Source organism: Columba livia, chromosome 2, assembly GCF_036013475.1.
Source record: "Columba livia isolate bColLiv1 breed racing homer chromosome 2, bColLiv1.pat.W.v2, whole genome shotgun sequence".
Taxonomy (NCBI): Eukaryota; Metazoa; Chordata; class Aves; order Columbiformes; family Columbidae; genus Columba; species Columba livia.
The window spans coordinates 145,223,795-145,249,766 of NC_088603.1; the positions used below are offsets into that span (position 1 = coordinate 145,223,795).

The following is a 25,972-nucleotide window of genomic DNA, read 5'->3' on the forward strand; positions in this document are numbered from 1 at the left end:
TAAGAAACAAAATAAGTCAAAAAATAGGAATGAAGGTTATTAATAATGTGTGTGAGCACCAAATAAATTACCTAACTTGACATGAAAGCCAGCTCTAGCAATGAAGAATGAGCATAATAACTTAGTGTCAGAACCTTTGAAACCTCAGCTTCAAACGAGGTTTCTTTTCTGAAGGTTATTCTCTGAGATACAAGAAGAGGAATAAATGAATAGAGAATCTTTACACTAAATGGCAAAAATGTGCCTATGCTTATTTTAGCTGTCAGTAATGTCCAATATGAGCCTAGAAGTGAAAGAAATCTACATATCAATATATTATTGCAAAAATAGATTTGGGTTATTAAAAAAAGTTAACTAACCTGTCAAGATGACCTCAGCTGAGCAGGGAAGAATTATTTGCTGGGTTTTTTTTTTTTTTTTACTACAGGGCTTCCATTTCTCAGAAAGTTATATTTCTTTTACATCCTTCAGTTCACAAACATCATCTTCTGTAGAAAATCACAGTACTGAAATGACACTAGCACAACCCTGGACAACACAGGGTTTGGTGTCTTTCTCCTGCTAGTTTCAGAAGTTCCTCAACTCACCAGCTCTTCAAGCTGTACTAAAACTGTTCAGGATGAATGGTATGTTTAGGATGATTATCTAACCTTCCCACTGGTTCCTTCATTCACTAATGTACACACATCTTATAAACTGGTCTTATAAAAAAAAACAAAACAAACAAACAAAAAAAACCACAAAAACAAAAACAAAAAATCACCTTTTTATCCCTTATCACATTATCTTTCAGTTATGAATGGACTGGAGGAACTAAATGGCAGATTCTTATCGGTCCCACACACCTCTCCACAGCACTGATTGATTCATGTACACCATATTCTTCACTATCAGCTTACACGGTTGCTCTGCCCCAGCTGGTATGTCTCCTGCTCTGTTTACCACCTTGACAGCATTGCTCTGTACAGAGCTACTGGATAACATTTTTCTCCTGTGTCACTGTGTTTCTCTGTGAGCAGCAGGCTGTCACCAATGACTCATTAGTGTTTGAAATTTGTATTTTTATATAAAAACAAAGGAAGAGAAATATGAGTAAAACTCTGGTAAAATTTTCTCATCTAACAAGTCTCAGGTTATGTCTACATTAGCATTTTTGTTCAGATCCTCCTTGCAACTTTTACATGTGATGAGTGTCTTGATATGAAAAAATTAGCTTCCTTTCAGAGGAAGCACATTGAGAAGCTCAGCTCTAGGTGCACAAAACTAGTGTTCTATTTCCTTTTGGAGGCAAAGAGGTCAAAATTATTGACAGGTGTTTTTGACAAGTTAGAACCCTATAAGTAATGATAACATTCAGCCCAGAGGACTAGACCAGACACTGTCCAAGGAAAATTCTCTGAACCATACGTAAACATGTTCTTGATACTATTATACAGCGAGTGTGAACAAATGCTGACATTTAATGCTCACTCTAACACAATTAGCTTTTTTCTGTTACCTATCTGTCTTTATTGAAAACTCTTCTAGTATTAGTCATGTATTGGAAACAAATATCTATATGTCTTATTGATCAGGTCAATGCCATTCTTCATTCTTGCATTTTAATTCATATGTAAACTTAGGATTTTATAAAGGCCCGTTTCGTTCTCCAAATGAACTAAATATAACATCATTTAATAATATCAGGATTTACAACAAAATATGAGACCTTACAGACCTTTAAAAATTAAATTGTTTATCTTGAGTTCAGATTGAATACTGACTTACCAAACTGAACCCGCCTATCATTTCAGCAATTGCACATATGTACATATGTGCAGCACATATGTAGTAAATGACAGCAATATTTTTTTTGGTAAATAAGAGAGAGAGAGAGTATTAACAGATCTGTTTAGATGTCAAAAGGGATTCAGAAAGAAGAAAGAATTAATAAATCAGGTTTAAGTGTCATCCAGCTGAGTTGAAGAGGATAGATTAACAACTTAAAGAAATGTGAAAAGCTGGAGTAAGTTTACCAATCAATAGCAACAACAACAAAAAGTTTGTATGAGATATCTTCCCTCTAATGAGTTTGATAATTGGTTGAAAATATTTTGTCCCAGTTTTCACATGGTTTTCATTCATATGATGTCTAACCATTTTCTAAAATTACTTTTTTTAATGCAACTAACACAACTGAGAGGAACTCAGTAAAATTACATACCACCCCCAAAAAAGTACGAAACTTTGTACATTACATTATCAATGTTCAAAGTCCTAGGAAGAAGTCAGAATGATTAGGAATAATCTAATAAAACACTTCCTGCTTTTAAGAAGAATTGAATCCAACAGAATGGCTTTTGAAACCATGTTATATTTTTGCTTCTTATTTTTACCTCAGGTTTTTTGTCCTTGTTTGGTTGTGGGATTTGGTTGGTTGGTTGGTTTTGGTTTTGGTGGTGGTGTTTGGTTTTGTTTGGTTTTGGTTTTGTTTGTTTTGTTTTGTTTTGTTTTAACTAGGTTTTCTGAACTTACAAGCAAAGTAATACAGGAAACACTTTAAGAGCCAACAAATGACTATTTCAGCACTTATTCCATCATTCATTTCAGCACATACTGATCTCTGCCACCTCAATTTTCATCACTTTTGGAAATGTCTGTTTATTTTCTCCTGGTAAGCTACATTAGCATAGGGAAAAAAAAAAAAATACTCATCCTGATCCTCAAATCATATCTGTTTCCCTCAGTTATACGACAGGATATATTCCAGCTTCAGACTTGTAGCTTCATAAGCAACACTTTTGCTCATTCATGAGTCATTCAGATTAAGCTTAAGTGAAAATTTGCACCAAATAATGCTGAACTATGGAAAGAAAATTATTTCACATGGACAGTAGTCTAGAAAGGGAAAGAGTAATCTGTACAAAGTGACATTGTAATAAACCTCTATATTTAATGTATATATTAATTCAGATTTATATGAAAGTCTCAGTTCATGGATATTCTTTTATATTCAACTTTAGAGACATATTCAGCAACCCAGTGACACAGTCTTTGCACACTGGAGAGATATTGAAAAAGGGATTCAATCTGCGGAAAGGTAACCATAGCTATAATTTGATGAGAAAAACAGCCCAGCCACACATATTTCTTAAAATGCAGAACTCTTTTCAACGTCTGCGATAAAAGAAAGAGAGAAGCTGATTCACTTTGCTTACTTTTGTCTGCCAGAGAGAAACAAAATAGAGAAGCCGTGACAGTAGCATCCATACCTAAACATCTGGTCTCAATTCCACTCCAGAGTCCAGAAGACAGACATTCTCTCACTGCAGAGCCAACGAGCATGTATCCTGAGTCACAAGTAAATATAGCTGTAGATCCATATGTGATTTGAGTTCCAATCTTATTCCCATTTGGAGGTGTAGGAAGTTCTCCGCAAGAAATAACTTAATAGCAAAAAAAAACAAAACAAAAATGTAAAGTTGAGTATCACAAAATACATACAATAACACTTATCAACCAGCAATGTCAATTATACCATTCAAAGAGATAAATAAATTTCACAGTTTTAAGTATTTTGCTCAGGAGAAAAAATAGATTAAAAACTCTGCATTAAAAAGACTTCCCCGGAAATAATACTGAAGAACGAATTAAAATTGTCTCTAAAAATTTAAAACCCCCCACCATTCAGAATATTGCTCTTTAAACAGCTATCTAATATATATAAATTGTATATAATACATGATACATAATACATAATACAACATATAACATATAGTATATAAAATTTATATTATTATATAATATCTTTATTACCATATTTATTATAATACATACTTAATATTTAAATTGCTATTTAATTACTTTGATTTTATAAATACGTTTTTCTTAATATTAGAATAACACAGTTGTTGCCATTTTAAAAATTGTCTTTATGGTTTCCTGGGAAGACATCTTTTTTATCTCCTAGTTTGTAATTAAATGCTTGCCCTAGTACTCACACAATACATTGTTACAATAAGTGAATTACATGTATGGAATTTCCTGTTATAATTTACAATTCAAAGCACCTTTTATTTAAAAAATCTTATTTTTCCTTCAATAATTTTCTTTTAAGACTTAGTAAAAAGAATTTTATCATTAGTAAACAAGGAGGTGGATTACCAAAGGATGAAACATTTAGTGCACTTTATGCTAAAAGAAATGTAGGTGACAATACTGTAAACAGAACTTCCCAAAATATAGTGAAAATGTTTGTTTTTTTAAAGAAAAAAAGGTTACAAGTACATATACAGTATTTAAAATATTTATGTACACAGAGACATACATAGATACAGATGCATATACAGTATTTTTAACACTGATATAGGAAAAATATCACAATTAATTTTAAAAATCAGCTAAATTATAAACGAAATTTTCACTATGTTATAAAGAACTTAATTTCCAACGTAATTACCTGCCTTTGTATTTGCATTCTCCAGCCCCCTTATTATCTTCAAATATCTTATCAATAAATTCTAAATACCTTCTAATCCACAGCTATTTGGCTTATCTGTGGTTTTTTGTTTGTTTGTTTGTTTGTTTTGTTGTTTGTTTGTTTTGTTTTGTTTTGTTTTGTTTTGTTTTGTTTTGTTTTGTTTTCTGTTTTTTAAACATGTCTGGATTTACATAAATACATGCAGATACACACAGTTTAGACACATGCACCAAACCCACAGTCATATCCCATTCTCTCAGAGTGTACGTCACGTGGTGTTTCACAATGAAGAAGAACTTTGGCATTTCACAGTATATCCAAAACCCAACACTTCTGAAAAACAGATGTCTAAATTTAAATAAATAAATAAACCTGCTTTTCACAGGACTGGAGGAGGGGAACATAACCACACATTTAACCTGTTTAAAGTGTCTGAATAATCATCACTTATTTTTTTCAAAAGTAGCTATTGCAGGTCATCAGAATAACAGCAAACAGAAAGAATTATGTAGACTTGCACACTATACAGTAACCAGCTGAAAGGAGAGATTATTTTATTTATCAAGTTTATAGACAGGATATAAAGGTTTTGCATTTCTAGACTATACAGCATTCCTGACCTAGAAAAATAATAGGAAAATGTTCTCTATTACTTATTTGAACCTCTATAGATTTAGGAACCTTTAAATTCCAAAACTGTGCTTACAGATATTTCCTTGTCACTGAACCTAATGGATTGTATTTGTAAGTATAAACCTTTAGGATAACCAGGAATTCCAGTCAGGAAACTTTTTCTAATTAACTGATCCCAATATTTTTTAGTTAAATTCTAATTTAGCTAAATAAAATATTTATATCTGAAATCTGTACAGCAGATGGAGATACAATATGTACTCACTTTGGCAGTAAGGTCGTTCATTTCTCCAACTCCAGGTGCCATTAGCAAGACACTCAATAGATGCTGGTCCCAAACCATAATACCCTGGATCACAGCTGAAAACTACTTTTGTCTTGTACTCATAATGTGAACCATTCACTATTTTCCATCTTCCATGTTCCAGTGTAAAAGAATTTATGCTTGGACATGTAACAACTTCCAAAATAACAAAAACACATAATTATTTGTGGCTTAGTACAGGCAAATTAGGAAAATATGTACCATTATTAATTCAGAAATGTATTTTAAACACAGTGACATAATATTTGCAGAGTAAGGCTGTATCTGAAATTGTCTGTGGTTAGTAGCTACAAGTTGTCTCAATTAATAATGATCAATGTCCCAGACAGATCAGTGACTGTGTATGCAGAGCTATGCAATTGGTGTAGATAGAATCAATACAATGGTTGAACTCACTGTCAGTCCTGTGATATTTTATGTCAGACATAAGAATTTTTACTAAAATTTTAACTGCTTTTCAATAAAGGAATTATATTGTTCATCCAGGTAATTTCTCTGAGATCTTAAAGACCCATTTGGAGAGATTGCACATTGGTGACAGATAAAACAATATCCACAAACATGGTTTTTCAGAAGCTACACCTTTTTATCTCATGTCTTAATTCTATGTGTTCTTCCTCCAAATACCAAACAAAAACTTTCTACCACCCTAATCTAATAGAAAAAGGTTAACACGTACAACATTTTTTTCTATGATAGAAAGACACAGGAAAATCTTTACTGGATACTACTTTGTTTCTTACCTTTCAGATTGATTCTTTAGATAGAGGAAAAGGTATAAGGAAATGTGATTCACAGGAAAAAGAAAAAAATAAAAAAGGCAAAAGGGAGAATCTTTGAAAATTATACGAGGGCATGTTTTCCTTCCTTTCCAAGATTCATTGGGTGAGATAATCCAAATCTTAATGTGTATCAGACACTCTGACATTTCTATATCAGTCTTACAATCACTTGGGTTTTCATACTGCATTTACAACTGATGGTATCCACTTCTCTTTGGGATCGAACATGCATTTTCTCTTCAGTGATGTTATCCCAAGTTTAGAGGGTGTAGGATTATAATGATGGGCTGAATATAAATAATCAGCAGCAGTTTCAAACAAGTATCACAGAATACCAGAGACTTTACAATCCTGAATAGTAAACAGGGTTTGTTATCAGTACATGAACTGTGCTGCTCTCACCAAAGAGATGGCTTTTGCATAAACCTCTGCAACCATTAACTTTGATTTCTCTGTAAATTAATTATCAGTTTGAATGTATTACATGGTCTCCAGTGTATTTCTTCTGCTGTGACAGAAAGTTTCAATATATATCTCAGATATACACATTTTGAATACATATTTCACAATAATTTAATACCAGCAATTACTCTAGATTAAAGTAACCTGAAGCTGAAAGTTTAAGAAATACGAAGACTTGTATCTTAGATAAATAAACAAAATGTACAGCCATGTTTTTACTCACTGGAGAGTTTTAACATGTTACTTACCTACACAGCGAGGTGTTTTATTGTGGTTGCTCCAGGTACCATCTGGCTGGCAGACTGCAGTAGTAAGTTCTTTAGCTGATAGTCTATACCCATCATTGCAAAAATAAGTAACGCTGGTGCCAACTAAGTAATCTGTGGTTAATATCCCACCATTTAATGGAGCTTTAGGAATTCCACAAGATATTGCTGAGTAAAGAGAAAGATATATTTATTTTATGTATTCTTTACTATCAGCTTCTGCCAATACAAAGGGTTTATGCTTTGCAACATCAACAGTCATAAATTCATGAAAATCACTTTTAACTCATTAGTGTGTGTTTTAATACCACAGATAAGTTCCCTTAAAATTGTAGGGAATTAAATCTCAGGAAGTTTTTGTCTTTTCATGGAGGAGGTTATAAGTAAGAACAACGGTTCGTAACTCTGAAGCTATCCATTTAAAATTAAGAAGATTACAGAGAATGTGTGCAAAAAATATGATCAGCATGGTTGAATGAGTAAAACACCAGCCTGAAACACTAGGAAGCAAGTTTGTACTTCAGGTTTCTTCCATCAGTTGTACTGTGTGACCTCTGGCACAGCATTAAAATGAACTTTGAATACTCTATTTTTCGTTTCACAAAGCAGAAAGAAAATACTCTCTTGAAAATATTGTCAAATGAAAGGGTAAACCTTATTTTATTTTATTTTATTTTATTTTATTTTATTTTATTTTATTTTATTTTATTTTATTTTATTTTATTATTATTCAGCAGAGAGAAGCATGAGAAGATCTGGCCCTAAATTGAACTAAATCGATACTTTCCACATACACAATACACCAAAGCAGGCCAGATAAAAAAAAAAAAAAACAAACACAAATCAGCGCAGGGCGGGGAGGGAGGAGTTAGGCACTTAATTCCTTGACCTTGAAGTGGAATCTTTTACCCCTAGAAACCACCTAATCTGCCTACATGGAGGTATGAAAAGTTAAGCTTCTCAGACTGTGTATAAATACTTGATAAAAAGAAGTAATCTATTTTTGCTCCTATTGTGAGATGATCTGACATAAGCGAGATCTGCTTCACAAGCAATATAACAACAGTATGGCACTGTACCAAAGCTAATAATCACAGCTGAGTCACAAGTAAAGCACTAATAGAGGTGATAGGATCAGTGTTAAAATATGCTTGAATAGCCATAAAAAGAAACTGCATACTGTACTAAAAAAGATCACATAAAGCTATTACTAGTTTGCTTATTGCCTTGTCTGGGTAACCATAAAAATATGTATCTCATGGATATCACAATGTCTACAGGCAATTAGAGACAAACACACATTTTGAAGAAAATACGAAAACAGTGATTAGGAGACAGTGAAGGCCCCAAGAGAGTCACTGAATTCCATCTTCCAGGGTGTACAAAGACATGATCCCAGAGGGATAAAAAGTGACAAGTTAACTAAACCAGAAGGCCCATCTTCCATTTCTTACTAAACATCTGATAAAACTCTACTATTTCCCTAATATCACCGAAACTGAGCCTCCATAACACTAAAATGAAAACATATGACCAAGTTGGTGTTTATTATATCTTATTATAATATCTTATCTATTATATCTTAGATACCTCAACTGCAGCAGCAAACATTAGGCAGACCTATGCACGCAAAAAGGAGGATAAGCAGAAGCTGGTTTAACTAAGGTATAGTCAAATAACACTGTTTATTGCATAACTGGCCAAGGTAAACTCTTCCTTCAAAACCAGTTCTTTTAAAAGTTTATCGTAATCAAACCTTATAATTTAGATAATCAAAGGAATCTTTTATTATTTTGTGATAAGAGGTTTAGTATCATTAAAACTGAGACGGATAAAAGGATGACAATACTTTTACATTATGATCAGTTTAATGTATGTCTAATTAAATAGAATAGTTAATATCTCAACAGTAAAAGCAATAACAGTTTGAAAGTAATCTTTATTATTGTTACCATTATACTAATACAATATTACACTTTGGAGCAGCTCCCTTGTATTTCTTTCCATGCCAGAGGAAAGGTGCTTTTGTATTAACACTGAAACAGGTTTCAGGCAGCTGCTGAAGTCTGGCTTGAGGCATTTCTTTTTGATTCCTTGCTACTGCATTGAGACTCTTCTACTGACATATGTTTATTTCTATAAACAATATAAAAAAGGTTTCATTCAAGGTTAAAATGTTATATCTGGATTTTTCAGGTTCTGTCAGTCCTGTAGTGCAAGTGATTTGAAGAATGGCTAGTATTATCTATTTAGAGTTTCAGAGATCGAGATTTCTATTCATACATTTATAAGAATGAGAACATTAAAAATTACTCTAACATTACTCATGTGCTTGAAAAAAAAAAAAGCTACTGGCATTCATTACTTACACAAATGGGTTCAGCAGTTACAGCAATGGTACAGATACAAAATGAAAAATGTAAAGAGGAAGCATTAGTTTAAATACAATAATGAAATATTCTGCAGCCTGGAAAAAATATTTCCCAAGAAATGGACTTAGTATTGTTCAAAAGAAAACTCAAACAATCACAAGCCACTAGCTGTGTTGATTGTAGAGGCATTGTTAAAGAACGCGTAAATTTTAAGTCCTTAGATTTCTCATTTCCTATAGGATGATGCCAGTAACTACTACTGTGATTTGACTAGTAATCTTCATTTAGGAGACAGAAAATAGATTAAAATGAGATGCATTTTTTTAAAGATATTGCAAAACCAAAAAACTAATACTTTCATTGTTGTTGTGTTTAATGGTCATTTGTGCCAACCCTACGTTCAGACGTGTGAAAGAACTGATTAAAATTGCTTTGCTATTTATTCTATACATAACAGAGAATGTGAAGTAGAAGGTAAGACTGTAACATTGTCAACTGATATCACCTAGCAAAAAAATTGGTAAATACTGACTGACAATTAAAATAGTTGTTAAAATAATGCTCATATTCTATATCACAAGGTTCTAAAACCCACAGCCCATACTTAAAAGAGTTAGAACTACTTTGTGGTGAAGCTGTACTGCTCAGTAGTAGGGGAAATTGTGTCTCATCAATATCCTGTATGAAATAACATGAGGGATAGTTACTGATGTTGTTCTCAACCTTTTCTTACAAGGGATCATATCATAAATCATCTCTGTCATGTGGGTATAGGGGATAATATTCACCTCAGCAAAACAAGGGTAAGCTTATATGTATGACTGTTGTATAGAAGCAGCTTGTTCGTGAGGGGTTTTGCGGTAATAATGTGTCTTTAGGTTGAATCTAAAGAGTTTGCTGGTTTGAGTTGCAGCTACACATCTTGACCGCAAACCTCTCTCTGCACAGAAGGTCTTGCTGGAAGCAAGAATAAAGTCCATGTCATGTAGCAAAATTAGCCCTCATTTAATACGTAATTATAAATAGCTGTTATTAAATTAATACTTACATTAAATAATTTTCAATACGCTAACAGTTGATACCAACAGTCTTTGTGCTTAATCAGACACCGTGAGATTACTAAACACTTAACTTGTTAGTAAAGTATTGTTTGAGTATTGAAACAATTTCCATTACTGAACTTTACTCAGTACGTTGACAATAATCATCTGCTGCTTGAATTCAGTAAGTGTTGTTTTTGTTTGCTGTGTTTCTATTTTTGTTTTGTTTTTCATTCCATATTGTTTGATACATCTAATTAATAGTCTGATCAAGTTCTACAAATAAGTGTTCCACAAATAAGTGAAGGCAGTCCTTAGATAATGGAAGAGGAGAAAAACTAATGAATGATATGTAGAAAATGCACTGCCCGTACTTTTTTCGAGGACATTCATGTTTGAAAACTACAGGCACACCTTGTATATATTGATAGAAATTTATCAAAAAGCTTTTAGGCTGAGGTTGTTTCACCTTTGATAAAGTTTAGCTTGTTTTGCTTTACAAATATACAGTTAAGAGACTTTCTGTGAAAAAAAAAATATGGGAAATTAACATGGAACATTCCTATAGCATTAATCTCCACTGGTTAATAGGAATAAAATGTACGTATGTTGAATAAACACACCTGCAAATTCTCCTGAAAAAAAAAAAAAAAGTCCTAATAGCTCACTGAAGAGTGACATAAGTAAGTTATCAGAACAATAGCATTCTTTTCAGGAAAGGAAGAAGTAGAATACAATTGTGATGGTTATTAAATAACTATTTCCTTTTCCTTGTTAAGTAGAATATGTTTTGCTTTTATAATGCAGAAGAAATTAAATATACAGTTAACTCAATGAATTATATTTTAAATTTCAATTTAAACCATGAAAGATTAGACTGGCATCATGGGCAATGCTTTTTTGGACAATTTCCCATTCTTGAAATGTAGCAAGGTTGAGGTCTTTCTCATTTTTATATAGTTCTTAGATCATGATAAATGAACTTCAGTAAATGTTCAGTTTTTAATTGAATAATTTTATACTTCATATTTGGGATTTTTTTCTTCTTACAGTGATGTAGATTTTTTTAGTATCTGCCAGTCCAGCAAATTCTGTTGAAATACTGTTTCTTAAAAATATTTTTTTTTTTCACTTTTATTAGGTAGAAAAATTTCAGTATAGAGACATGACCATTAAATGATTACATGCTATTCATTTCAAGTCAGAAAATGCATGGCTTACATTAAAAAAGGAAAAGGAAAATTTATTTGTGTATTATTTTATAATGAAAGAATTTACCTTGACAAGCTGGGACTGGAACATCCCATGAGTAATAACCGTAGGGAGACTTCCTGCATACAGCAGTACTTTTCCCAATGAGCCGAAAACCTCGATCGCAGGCCCAGCGAACCATGCTGTTGAGCTGTCCACCTGTCTGACTGACAATGAAACCATGTGGAGGGGACTCTGGAGTACTACAGTAGAGAGCTTTAAAGATAAATATTGAATAAATAAAAGATGCATTTAGAATCCAGATGACAATTCTTGACAAATTCTTGTGGAATTCAGAGGACACTTGACAACAAGCTAAGAAAACATCACTAAAAGTTGTTCTTTTTTTATTCTGATCATCAAGAAATTTCACTGAGTATGAAGGTGAAATAATAGGGCTTTATAAGGTCTTCATGTTTTAGAAGCCTAAAAGGAAACATAGTGATAGCTTACTTTTATAACTGTTTTTTTCACCATCTTTTTTAAACCAAGTAAGCTCAAGAATTTTAGTTCATGATTAAATTTATTGCAATTGCAGAAATTTCAGTAGTATGTATATATATATATATATATATATATATATGTTTAAGAAGGAAATATCAAGGTTATGGTGCACATAATTATTTTCAAATAATCTTCCCTTGTGGTCCTAAAAGAGTTTTAAGAACTTTCTCTTCTTTTTCTTTTAACAGATCCAACAAGTACTGCAGTTAATGAAAACAGGCATCATAAAATACTTCGTGTCTAGTCAACAGTGAATTTTATCTAGTTATACAACAAACATTTTACCTCTGAGAAAATTGTCCTCTCCTAAAGGAAAAGATGACACTGATACTGCTTTACAGACTCTTGTGAATCTAACTATTTTTCTGCAATAGTGAATTAGCCAGAAATTGAGTGATGAAAAACAAAAAAACACAGCAAAAACAAATATTTTTTATTTATTCTTTAATGCTTTCTTTACTTAGCAAAGTGAAATTGCTTTATTCCAATAACTTCTCCAGTATCTACAGATACTATCCCTAGTACTTTTCATTCTGTATATTTCATGCCTCTGTTCACAATAAAAAAAATCAAATATAGATTTTGTGTAATTGCTGTAAATTTCAACAGATATACTTTAGCTTAATGAATATTTTTATCCTTTAAAGCAAGAATATTGTATAATAGTTTCATGAAATAAATGATATAAAACTCAATTTTTATTAAGTGTCATCTTCACGCATTCTTCTTAAATATGTTCATTTGAATTAATAACAGACACAATGTTGGCTTTTTTGACATATTAAATGATCTCTTGTAATATGGTTTGCTGCTTCTGGGGAACCTTAAATTAAAGAGTTCAGTCCTTCAGGTCTCAGATTTTTCCATCTTACAGGTCCTCACTCCTGCCTTGTTGACAACTCTTCCTCTGGCCCACCAGAAGTGTTAATGATGAATGCATAAAGATCCAGTATGAAGAACAGAGGCATATGAATGCAAACAAATGGTAGGAGGGAGAAGGGGGAAGCTGCTGCTTTAGTCTTCAGTACTGGCTTATGTCATTTTAAAGTCCTGTGAAACATTCACTTGAATTTCTACACAGCACATGTGTTTCATGTATCCTATTTAGGGTGTGCATTCTGTTTTGATTGTTGTTGTTGTTGTTGTTGTTGTGGGTTTGGTTCATTGGGGTTTTTTTGTTTGTTTTGTTTTATTTCTTTTTTTTTGGGGGGGTGGTGTTTGTTTTTGTTGTTTTGGGGTTTTTTTCTCACAAGATCAGTATCATCAGGTTCATATATAAAACAGATTGGATTTCCTTTCAGTCTGGGCAATTAATGTTACAAAATCTAGCTTAGGTTACCCATTTCACATAAATAAATATGTTCCATATTGAAATATTACACACATTAAAGACAGTCTGATTTACATACCTATATATCTGATCCTGAAACCTTTTTTATTGGTGCCATGATCTGCTGACCACCGGAGAAATACTTCATGGCCATTGCTGGTTATATTTAGAGAAGATGAATAGTCCCCACTGAGAGAAATGAGCAATGGGCTATGACTATTTGGTCCTTGAAACAAGGAAAAAAAAAAAAGGAAAAAAAAAAAAAGGAGTTACAAAGTTTAAAATAACATAGAAGAAATTATATGCATATAAATAACATACATCAAAAACCTTCTGCAAGCAAAGAGTAAATTAATCTGAATTAAAATTGGAAGTTGACATTATATGCTAGAGTCAATATTGCTTTGGAAACAAAATTATTTCTAAACATAGTTAATTAAGTACAATTTTGACACACAACAGTTCTTTTAATTGCTTAAGAATTTTGCTTATTTATAACTGCTTATTTAGGATTTTTTATACTGACATAAAATGTTTTGCATAAGCAACAATGATTACACAGATGCAATATAAAAACACATATATATAGAAAAAAGATCATTCAAATTTGTGCATCCTATAGTTACCATCAAACACCTCAAGTATATCAAATTCTTTTTCTGTCTGGAAGAATTCAAAGAACATGCTGATGTTATAACCCTTTTCCACTGTAATGGTCCATGCACACATCTGAAGGTTTGGGTAACTGTCAGGATATCCAGGGCTCAGTATTACTCCTGTTGAATCCAGACGCATTTCATTGGCTGGACAGAGCACTGTAAAACAGAAAGACTGGTAAAAGCTCCAAAGCACACTATTTTTGTTTCATATGATTGGCAAGATTTTCCTGAGTTTAAAAGATCTGCATTGCACATTTTATTTAAATAAATACAGAAAGACTTTCATTTTAGAAATAAAGTCAGCTAGTTGAAAAAAATATCTAAAGTAATGTTTATCTTGAAAATAAGCCCTGAAACCCTCAGAAGTTACCAATTCATGACACTTTTCTTCTTTCATTCTCTAGAAGATGAGATATTCTTGCAGGCCCTGCTTAAGTACTAAACTGTTGCATTTTATAAATATCATAGAATCATTCCGTTTGGAAAAGACTCTCAAGATCATCGAGTCCAAGCATAACCTAACTCTAGCATTAAACCATGTCCCTAAGAACCTCATCTATATGCCTTTTAAACACCTCCATGGATGGAATGATAGACCTTTTTTTTCCTCCCCCCTCAGATTACTATTACCGTCAGTGATAATACCAGGTAAAGTCACGCTCTGAAAGCAGAAATTGGTGACACCTAAATTTTGTGATCCTCCATTAAGCTCCAAGAACACTGACGTCTCAATGATATTAAAGGTCTTTTCCAGCCAAAATGATCCTATGAATCTATGTACCTACACACAATGTAAGCACCACTCAGACATGATGGCTTTGATGTAGAAGATAAAAGACATACTCCAGGCTGACATTTTGTTGCTCAGTAGGACTCAGCAGGACTAATTAGAAAAGAAGATGTCTTGTGCTAATCCAGATACCTTATTTTTAGTTTCATAGAAATCTCAAAAAATTCTAGGTTATTGCCTTTACATGCAGTAAAAAAACAAAGCACTTCAAATTCTATTTTTTCTTCACCACACCTAATATAGTCCAATTTCTTCCTTATCTCTAATCAAAAGAAGCAACAAAGGAAAGTTGTTAAAATCAAAGCCTATGACTAGCATTCAAGACGTTAGTGCTATAATCCTGAATGAGCTAGGGAATCTCATGCTGACTATGGGCAATTCATCTAATTGCTACTCCTTTTAAAAACAGGTACAAAGTTCACCATATGATAACCACTTTCTGAGGAAATAAAGATCAAATTAGGAGGAAAAAATTATAGGTGATTTCTGCACAACTTAAAAGTAAAAATCCAAACATCACCCTGAGATACATATATGTATTTATTTTACCTCTATATTCCTCATCAACCTTCAGTTCTTTATTAAGCAAACAGGTCTGTAACTGTGTCATATATGTTATATGCATACTAAATCTATACCTACAAACCACTACTTTTTAATTAAATGTCTGTGATAGGTTTTTGGTTATACTTTAATATTTCTAGTGAACTCTCAATTCATACAACTGATCATTTCCTCCTTCTATCACAGGGACAGACTATTTCCCTCATAAGTAGGTGAAAGTTAGCTGAGGAAGAAATTACAAAAATATGAAGTTCTTAATTGCTGACAGCCTTTTTCCTAAATCAAGCTCTAATGCTTTTCCATTTTCTCTAAAACATTGCTGGGAGAGGCTAGACCTTCGCAAGATGAGAGTGTTTTTTAGATATGCTAATTAATTAAAACTGCTGTGGGTGTGCAAAAACAACATCTGATTGGTAGAAAACCAAGATGGCAGTATTCTTCATTTAATACAAATGTAAACAAACTGCATTTATTATGAATTATTTGGAAATGTATTTTAATTTTGCAGTAAATGTCAGAATATTAAGCTCAGGAGCAGATGGGTTGTGAAGTAATATCACAACAGCTAGTAGTATCCAAAATGGCTTTTGTTTACATAAATTACAGTTGTATGAGCCTGTGGGTCTGTGGGTGCTTTTTTCTTTTTCTTTTTTTTTTTCCCCCCTCTCAGATTGTCTTTGTCATACATGTTTATAACTGTATGTCCTCACATTTCTGGAAATAAATGGAGGAGTTAGTAAGAAAACATAAACATTGAAACTTTAAAGATATCACGTTTGTTTAAATAAATCACATGCAAGGTTTATCTCTGTTACCTTCTGAATTGGCTTGGTTTGAAGGAAAATCTGCATTTTCTACAAAAGTGATAGAAAACTTCTAGCATAACATGTAAAATGTCAGCTCAATAATGACTGGTTTAAACTTTAGAGTTAGTGGTTGGCAGGTTTGTAATCTTGTTTTGACCTTAACAATGAGGTAGGGTTATATCTTTCTATTCACAGTTTTCAATTAAAGGAGGAAAATGTGAACAGACTTGGGGAACACATGCACACACATACAAAACCCCATTGTTTAGAATACAGTGAAAAAAAATGAAAGCAATTAAAGTTGCAATGAAAAATGTTGTCAGGATGTTTTTCACTTAAATGCATGCTATGTTGACATTTTTAAAAATTTCCATATAATTTTTCATACTATTATGTTGTAGATAAAATTAATTATTCTCATTATTTATTAAATTTAGATTCCCCCCAAAAAAAACAGAATTGTGAAATTATTTTCACTAAGTAGAGCAGCATTCCTTCATTAATATATTACTAGTTATTTGCATTAATATTTGATATGTATTCTTTATAACAAACAGTGATAATATTTGGAATATAATCAAAAAGTCTGGAATATTTTCAGTGTGCCATCTTATATAAAGAGATATCAGAGGGTATTTAAGGAATCACCAGTCAGCTGGTCTGGCAGGAGGAAAAGAAAATGGAGAAAAAACCTTGACAAGTAGGTGGTGCTCCATCCATCTGAAGCCTTTCACCTAGTCGGCATGTCAGAATCTCATTACCAACCAATGTAAAACCTGGCTGACACTGGTATCTTATTATGTCTCCTGTTTGGAAAAAACAAAACAAGACAAAACATAAACAATCAAAAGAAACATTAAACAGCAATTAACTGGCACTTTTAGCTTTGAAAGGATTATTGATTAATGAAGTTTCTTGACACCATATATAATGGGCTAAATGACCTCTGGCATAAACAACTTTGATCAATCTTAGAAAGGCAGTAAATGGGCATTGTGTTGCACACTATGCTGCATCTATCAGTGTTTTTCATCACATTATTAGTCAGATAGTTTACTAATCTGCCTGGGTTTGACTGATGCTGTGTGAACCATGTGTCCAAAGATTTACACAATAAAATGTATTGGATAACCATTATGGAAATAAATAAAGATATAAGATCAAGTAAGTTATTTATATAATCCTAAAGGAAAATAAAATTAAATAGAAACTGTATTTAGTTGATGATATCTGAATTAGGCATGGTGAGAAGAAGAAATTTTTATTAATTAAGAAATTAAAAATTCATATAGTTTTATGTAACAATAAAATAAAAAAAAAAGTGCATCACAGCATTTCTCGTTGGTCCAGATTAGAGAGCAGAATAGAAAAAAAAATATATATATATATTTTTTTTTTCTCTTAGTTACCAATATAACTAGTCAAATATTGGTAAATATTAAAAATAAATTTATTTTTCTTTACCATAATGTATGCAAAACTAACCAGTTAGACATCTGATGACTGATCATAAAAGTCATATTTCTCTGAATGATAGATGGCTAAGTAATATTATTAACATGTCTATGGACACTTGGAGTGTCATCCCCTTCCCAATCCTCCTAATTTTTGTGAATTTGATTTTACCCTTCAGGTCACAGAACCATAATTTTGGTACAGAATATGCCATTGCCTACATATTTTTTGTAGGTTTTGTTTGTTTCAGTGTAAGACAATGCTTTGTATTAAACATTATGAAAAATGTATTCTACAATAAGTTAACTAGAAAAGAGTTACTGTTTTACTTATATGGGATCTCTGAAACATAGATTGGATTCAAAAAGTACAGTAAAGAGGAATGAATTCTTAAAAAGTGCATTTTCAAATATAAATCTATTATGTTAGAGGCATAATTTGCATTTTGAAAAGTGAGAAATTTCTGTGCATAGCAGTCCTTTTGTTTGAAACAAATGTTGGTTTTCTTTTCTCTTATATTACCTATTTCGAATTCATCATCCTCAGTTAGAATTTCAGCATTTGGTATATTTGCTGGAGGCTGGCAGACCCGAAGCTGATAGGCTATAAAAAGGAAGAAAGCACAGTTGACATTCCCATACTTAGACAGTTAACATAGCCGTGCAAACATACCTGAGTTAGCACATATTAACAGGATAAAAACAAACAACTGTTCATTTACTTTGAAAGTTTCAAGAGAATCAAAAGAAAGGAAACGTATCAATTTCAGAATTAATGAAAAATTCAATGGTAACATTACATGTTCTTAATTAATTATTTAATTTCAGTGGCAAAACTCTTTTCAGAAATAACCTAAGAAGCTTAGAAGAGGTTGTCAATTTTCTCATTTAAGTGATCTGATTTGAGAACCAAATTTTTTTTTTATTACGCAATTGTTATTTTGTGTTTTTTTTTCTTTTTAAAATACATATGTACTGCTGAAATCTTCTACTTTTGAAACTTTGAAATAAAGAGAAGTTTTAAAATCCAAAAGATTCTACCCAGAGGCAGCATAACTTATGGAAATAAGCATTTTGAATGTGAAATTTTCCAGGACATGTATAGTCCTGGAGCATATCTGACCTGCAGATAGGGTCAGAGAAAAATTCTGCTTTCAATCTTTTCATTTGAAGTCTCACATGAAATAATTTTGTGAATTTTAACACAGGTATGCAGCAGTCAGGCAAAATAAATAGGTGAAACAAGTTATAAAAAAGACAAGTAAGGAAGAATATGCAGATATAGCTTTATTTTTTTACAAAGAACCTATAAGGATGGACCTGTGTTTGGACACAAAAGAAGTTCCATTTAATCTGAACACAATTAGGAGAAAAATCCGGCTGAAGAAATCATACTGAAGTTTTTATACTAACAGTGTAGTCTTTTATGTTTTAAGATGTACACTCAGGTTGATCAATGAGTCAAGTATGCAATTTTTCATGAGTTTTCTTCCTGCATTAATCAGTACAGACAGTGAAAAACTGCCATTTGTCACACTTACCATGATAACTAAGTACAAAGAAGCCACTGGTAGTAAAGTCACTGTGGAACTTGATCAGAATCTGATTGGAAGTGCTATAGACTGATTCTAGTGCAGTGTTGCCACTAAATTGTCCAATTTGAGGAGAAGTTTGGTCTGGTCCATCCCTAATAAAAGCAGATACAAAAAGATTTTTTTTTTTCCAAAACACATAATTTAATTTATCCAAATTTTAATATAATGTGGTAAAATTTATCTAGATAACTCTAAAAAACACAAGTCATCTAAAATCAGGTAACACAGACATTAAGGGCTGAAAGCCTTTTGAAATGCTATAGGTGGACTAGACAACAGCAGGTAGTAGCTAGGAGGATCATCAAAATTTATTAAAAAGTAAGATGCTCCATTCAACCATCTTTTAGCAGTAATATTCTTATTTTTAATTAAAAACTGCAGCAAGCTCAAAATTATCATACTTCATCTTCCTGCCACAAACTCTGCTCATGTTTACTTATCTGTGTTTTCAAATGGGGCTACCAGGAAATAAACCAACCTAATACTGCTCATCTTCCCCTTCCCCAGTCTTTTCAACTTCATAATTTCTAGGAAAATAAAGAGATCAATAATATTTAATTTTAAAAAGACAAGGAGCGAAAATTGACTTCACTAAAAATTTTTAAAAAATGCTTTTACTCTACTGAAGACAAGATGCCACTTGAAATATGTATATAGATGCTTATAAACATAGATTTTCTTTGTAATTATTATTTTAAGCATGATAATTTTAGAAATCTAATAATTTCAGAATTTTTTAACTTCAGGTAAACATTCATATAAATGTTGGTAATTTTGAACAAAACTAAATATTATATGCAGTTGACGAAGTTTTAAAATCCTTTTTCACACACAATGATTAATATTATTTTGTTGTATTTATTACGATTTAGACAATACATGTACTGTTGGTAAGATCACTGCTACCTTATGGAAGAATTAAATACTTGTTTCAATAGAAAAATTAAACCAAAGTTGGTACTAAACAACAGTGGAAAAGTACAGATGACAAAACTATGATGCAAGGGCATTAAACTTTTGTACTCATTTCCTTGCAGATCAGAATTGTTGAACATTAGAAGTTTAGATTTTCTAGTTGTTATTGGCATATTTTAACTGAAAATTATTTCAAAATTATGGATATTTTTTGTTATGAAAATTGTGCAGTACTATATTTGTGCAAATTCTCACAGATTTCCCCTTCCTCTTCTGTTTTATCAGGGAAATAATATGATTTGAAGAAACATCTGAAAGTGAATAAAATATATTTTTTTCCATTGGAAACAGATATCAAAATTTCTGATTAGTTTTGTAAATAAATAAAATCCCAGAAATGGTGTAAGCTATTTAATTATATAGCCATAGTGTATCACAGTATCACAGTATGTTTGGGATTGGAAGGGACCTCAAAAGATCACCTAGTCCAATCCCCCTGCTGGAGCAGGAACGCCTAGGTGAGGTCGCACAGGAACATGTCCAGGTGGGTTTTGAATGTCTCCAGAGAAGGAGACTCCACAACCCCCCTGGGCAGCCTGTTCCAGTGCTCTGTCACCCTCACTGAGAAGAAGTTTTTTCTCAAATTTAAGTAGAACCTCTTGTGTTTCAGCTTGATCCTATTACCCCTTGTCCTATCATTGTTTGCCACCAAGAAGAGCCTGGCTCCACCCTCGTGGCACTCACCCTTTATATGTAAAAACATTAATAAGGTCACCCCTCAGTCTCCTCCTCTCCAAGCTAAAGAGACCGAGGTCCCTCAGCCTTTTTTCATAAGGGAGATGCTCCACTCCCTTAATCATCTTTGTTGCCCTACGCTGGAACCCCTCCAGCAGTTCCCTGTCCTTCTTGAGCTGAGGGGCCCAGAAATGAACACAATATTCTAGATGGGGTCTCACCAGGGCAGAGTAGAGGGGAAGGAGGACCTCTCTCTATCTACTAACCAACCCTCTTCTAATACACCCCAGGATGCCATTGGCCTTCCTGGCCACAAGGGCACAGTGCTGGCTCATGGTCATCCTGCTGTCCACCAGGACCCCCAGGTCCCTTTCCCCTACACTGCTCTCTAATATGTAATTTCCCAACCTATCTAATACAGCTTATACAGATATATAAATCATGCATAAGTAACAACATGCACGATATATTCATCAATAGCATAATAGATCACTTAATTTCAGAACATTCTCCTAAAATTGTTGTTAATCTAAGTAGGATACAGCAAAGGATATCAGCAAAGAATACACAGTGCCATAATGCAATAAAACTAGAGTTTTACAATTGTCGTGATACACACAGTTACTTTTACTGTAAGAAACAAGTTTGTAACACAGGTAGGAGTACAACTGAAAACACATGAAAACACTTCATAGGAAGGAAGAGCTGAATCAAAGAATTACTAGAAGTGGACGGTGATGTGATAGTTTGTGTGGGATGAAAAAGAGAAAAAAAATTGTGTATGCACACAATAGTATAATTCAATTCAGGAAAGATCCTTAAGGTCGGCCTAAGTTTGATACACAAAACAAGTGATGAAGAGTTAAAGAGATTCAAAATTATCTGAGTTTAATCAAGACAACAGACTGCATATATATTATGATCAAGTTTTCTTTAGATTTTAAGGAAAAGCCGTCAAGTATCTGGGATACAGGACAAGACAGTTTGTAGAACACAAGGTGAAAAAACCCAGGACCTACAGAAATTATCACAAAAGTATATATAGAGAACAGTTTAATGTTTAGGAAATTAGGAACGAATTCCTGAGTTACATGAATTTACATGCGTCCAAATTAGATTTCTCTGCAACAGAAGTATAAAATGAATAATCAATATTCCAAATTGCTTCTCATTATTTTTCACTACTCAGACTACAAGACCATTCTCTCAGCCTGTGGATTTTCAAAATGCATATTCAATAATCAGTGGATTATTGTTTTAGGCAAGCTTCCACAAGGTCTTATCCACTTTTGAAATGTCAAGAAGTCTCACTGGTAGAAATTTCAAGATTTCTATTGGAGCTGTTACACTTGGTTACAGCCTTCTGCCTTTACCATCTTTGCAATTAAGAAAAATGGGGGCTTCATTATCTGAAAAGACCATGCTAGACAAGGATTCAGGTATCTAAAGAACATTTTTTTTTTTTTTTTACAGCTATTGTTAGCTCAACTCTTTTTATCATAGCTAAATACAAATCTAGTCTCTCCTTACCAGTTTAAAATAAAACAACTTGGAATAAATGAAAAAAGTGTTGCTATGGTTTATTTTATTAACACTCTAAAACTTTGTAATTCACACAGCTGCAACTGCTTGTTATCACTCTTAAGTATACTTCTCTTAGTTGTTGATAAGCTGTCTTAACATACTTCTGAACTCTTCTTCACTGAGAAACTGAGGCACACTATTATTGGCTTTGAATTCTTAACACAAGGACTGTGAAACTTTATGTCCAGTGCTATCTTAAGAGAATGGTATGTTGGAAAACATGGATCCGTGCAAATCACTCATTTCCACTATACAGAATTCCAGTGTCAAGGGAGAAATCATAAATAGACTCTTTATTTCATACTTTGTTGCATAGTGTCACATGAAGATTAAGTAAATGCCAGAAGTGTTTTCTTACCAGACAGTTATGAAATCATATATTGGCTCTGTTTGGAGAACTGTGAAATTGATGTAGATTCCATTCCCAGGTGGTACTCTTACAAGCCAGAAACAGTCCTGAAAGTTTGGATACTCGTCGGGGTATCCTGGAGAGTATATGGTGCCATTCATTGCAGTTATATTTCCTCCACAGAGGGCTATAAAAAAGACATTTATTTTTAAAAAGATATTAGATGCTTCTTGCATTCCTCTTAGGCTGCGTGAGAGCCATACTTTTAAACACACTTGGTACACTACAACTAGATTGTGTAAAACCATTGCTGTATATAGAAAACAGATTTTACTGAGCTTTTTGCCAAGAGTCAAAAGTCTGTTGTGACACGTCAAATAAAAAAATAAAATAAAATAAAAAAAAATCTGATGTAATAAATTTTATCAGAACTGGAACTAAAGTAATATTTAGACATTGGGTTAAAGTATTCCCTACACAACTGAAAACCATTTTGTGTTGGCTTTGTGCAAATGCCAGCTACAACATAGGAGTGAAACGCGTGAGTTGCTGTCATTCATTGTCACAAGAAGGTAGCCAACCAAAATTATTAGGTGAGAGAAGAGATATGCTAAGCTGATGGAGGATGAGTGGGGGAAAAATAGAGAGGAATTTGAAAATTGAAATATTGTGTGAAACAGTATGAATAGCAACTTTGCATTTCCTGAGATAAATTCTGATAAAGAGTCCTTTGTGTAATTCTTGTTGAAGTGTACTTATTTTAGACATCATACAGTGCAAGACTGACCATACAGCTTTTAGACTTCCATAACTATGCATTTCAGGAAAACTAGGCCAAACTATATGATTTTCTCCACAGAGGTTTCTGATGCATGTTGAATATGATGCCATCCTATTATTACAGAAGAGAAATTATGTTATAGAAGCCTAGTTCTGGAAAAGCAAACAAAGCCTAAACCAGCACAATTTGCTTTATTTTGCCTCTATTACTCCCCACTCCACCCCAAATGGGTATGAAATGGCAACCCAGATTCCTTAAAATATGCTCTAACCAGAGTATCCATTGTTGCAAATATAGCTTTGACATATAAGACTTATGCATTGTCTATATCTAGGTAAAGCATGTGTTATGGTTTATATATATATTTTGGTGCTGAACTGTAGAATAAGGAGACTTTCACAGTCACATTCAGACTCAACAGCTAGGATACTGGTTTTGTTCAGTTTTAGCTTCAATGTCTCAACAGTTTCTAAGCAGTGCAGGCAGAACTGATTTTGCAGCACAGTCTTAGGAGAGTAAAGCCATGCACTGGTAACTGCCAGGCAATGACATTTCTTGGAAAAGAAGAGGAAATATATTCTAAAAGGATGAAAGTGAGGAAAATTAGTTAAGAAGTGTCAGAGAGTGTTAAATGGTGTTGAGGACAGGTTGGAGGGATTTTAGGTGCATGAGGATGCAAGAAGAAGAGAACAAAACTGTTTAAACAGGAAAAAATTTAGTGATATTTGATTTAGATTGTATACTTCAAGAAGTCTGAGGCATTAAACAAGTCTTTGTATATGCTGCGTTACAATAAAGATAATAAAGCAAAACCAAATTTAAAACGTACTGTACATTTCTGGCACTAGACATTTACAAAAAACCCCATTTCATTTTAATGTTTTTGAACACAAGACCTTTATCTCAAATCAAATGAAGTACAACTAGAAGATACATAATTATCTTTTTTCCTTCAACAGTAAAGAAAAAACAAAACTCAAAACCATCAGTAGCATATAAAAATATAAAAAAATCTTTATTAAAACTACCACAGTAAATATTTGCACAAAACCTCGCATACTTTAATACAGCTTTCTAGGAGCTGAGTAACACTGGCAGTCTGAAATTATGCAGCACAGAACATGTTAGATCTCCAGTATCAATTAGGTTGATTTTTTTCTTTTTTTTTCTTTTTTTTTCTTTTTTTTTTTTTTTTTTATCTGCATCTTTTCATATCACATTAAATAGAAACAAAAAATTTCCAGCCATTCTTCAGGAACTTCATCAAAAGAAATATTCAGAACAGCAACATACTTTGGGCATCTTATAATTTGCTAATTAAAATATTGGTTACAGTAATGTAATTCAGAAAAACGGAATAACTCCATCCAGTAAATCATTTGTCTTGATTCTGAGGCACAGAAAATACAGCTAGAACTAGGAAAAGTTAAGCTCTTTTGCAGTTAAGACATAAACCATTACTATTCCTTCAGGATCCAGAAAATGGCGATTGAAACTTAATTGTGGTTAATTAACTTCTGTCCCTTTCAAAAGACAGTGTAGGTGTCATCTCTCTTTTATATGATAAGGCTTCTCCTTCTAAATTCAGTATCAGATACATCTTAATTTAGCTATCACATCCCTCAGAAATGTCTGTGGTTCACTGGATGCAGAAGGAATTTTGAGTAATGAAGCTTCTAATTTAAGTACAGGTAGATGATTCAGAATACAATGCAAAAATCCAGGAACTCCTCTTCAGCTTGCTTGGTATTGAGAGCTGAACTTTTACAGTTCAGTATAGAGGGAAATTAGGCCTTTAACTCAGGTCCTGAATCCCCCTCCTGAAACTGTGGAGGGTGTTTATGGCATGTGAAAGTGAGCACACAACACCTTGTACAAATCTCATCTTTGTGGAAACTTTAGGCATATAGAGAAATTAACAGTCAATAACTTAATTGTGTTTAGATCTTGTGGTCCCAGGAGCATAAAATTTTGGGGTGACAGTTTTGAGTATTAAATATCTTCACTGTGTCTATGTTTCTCCAGGAACCTAGCATTGCTGTCTGACTGTTGCCACAATTGTGACAAACCTGGAGCTTCCAGAAGAAAGTAATTATTTCATATGGAAGAAAATTCAGTCTCCAGTTCCACAATCAGATTTTGTGGTGCACAGATATTACTCAAAGAGATTTCCGTGTTACCAAAATATCCATCCTCTTCTGTTTGAGAGCCTGATGACACTGGGTGACTGACCTTCTTTGGCCTTTGGTTAGGTACAGGTTGCTTTCAGCATAGCTAGCGATAAGATAAACACCTCTACAGAATCATCATATACAT

General features: G+C 32.9%; 1 protein-coding gene across 6 annotated transcripts in view; it reads right to left on the reverse strand.

Annotated features, from left to right (window-relative positions):
- CSMD3 (CUB and Sushi multiple domains 3) overlaps positions 1-25,972 on the reverse strand; it is a 631,749-nt gene that overhangs the window by 61,030 nt on the left and 544,747 nt on the right. For all 6 annotated transcript variants that reach the window (XM_065054280.1, XM_065054281.1, XM_065054284.1 and 3 more), the window contains 10 exons: positions 22,885-23,062; positions 19,239-19,384; positions 18,221-18,301; positions 16,936-17,049; positions 14,051-14,239; positions 13,504-13,650; positions 11,618-11,806; positions 6,910-7,095; positions 5,358-5,552; positions 3,252-3,425 (listed from right to left, as the gene is read on the reverse strand). In XM_065054280.1, coding sequence (XP_064910352.1) covers positions 3,252-3,425; positions 5,358-5,552; positions 6,910-7,095; positions 11,618-11,806; positions 13,504-13,650; positions 14,051-14,239; positions 16,936-17,049; positions 18,221-18,301; positions 19,239-19,384; positions 22,885-23,062 — 1,599 coding nt within the window. The remainder of the gene's footprint in view (positions 1-3,251; positions 3,426-5,357; positions 5,553-6,909; positions 7,096-11,617; positions 11,807-13,503; positions 13,651-14,050; positions 14,240-16,935; positions 17,050-18,220; positions 18,302-19,238; positions 19,385-22,884; positions 23,063-25,972) is intronic.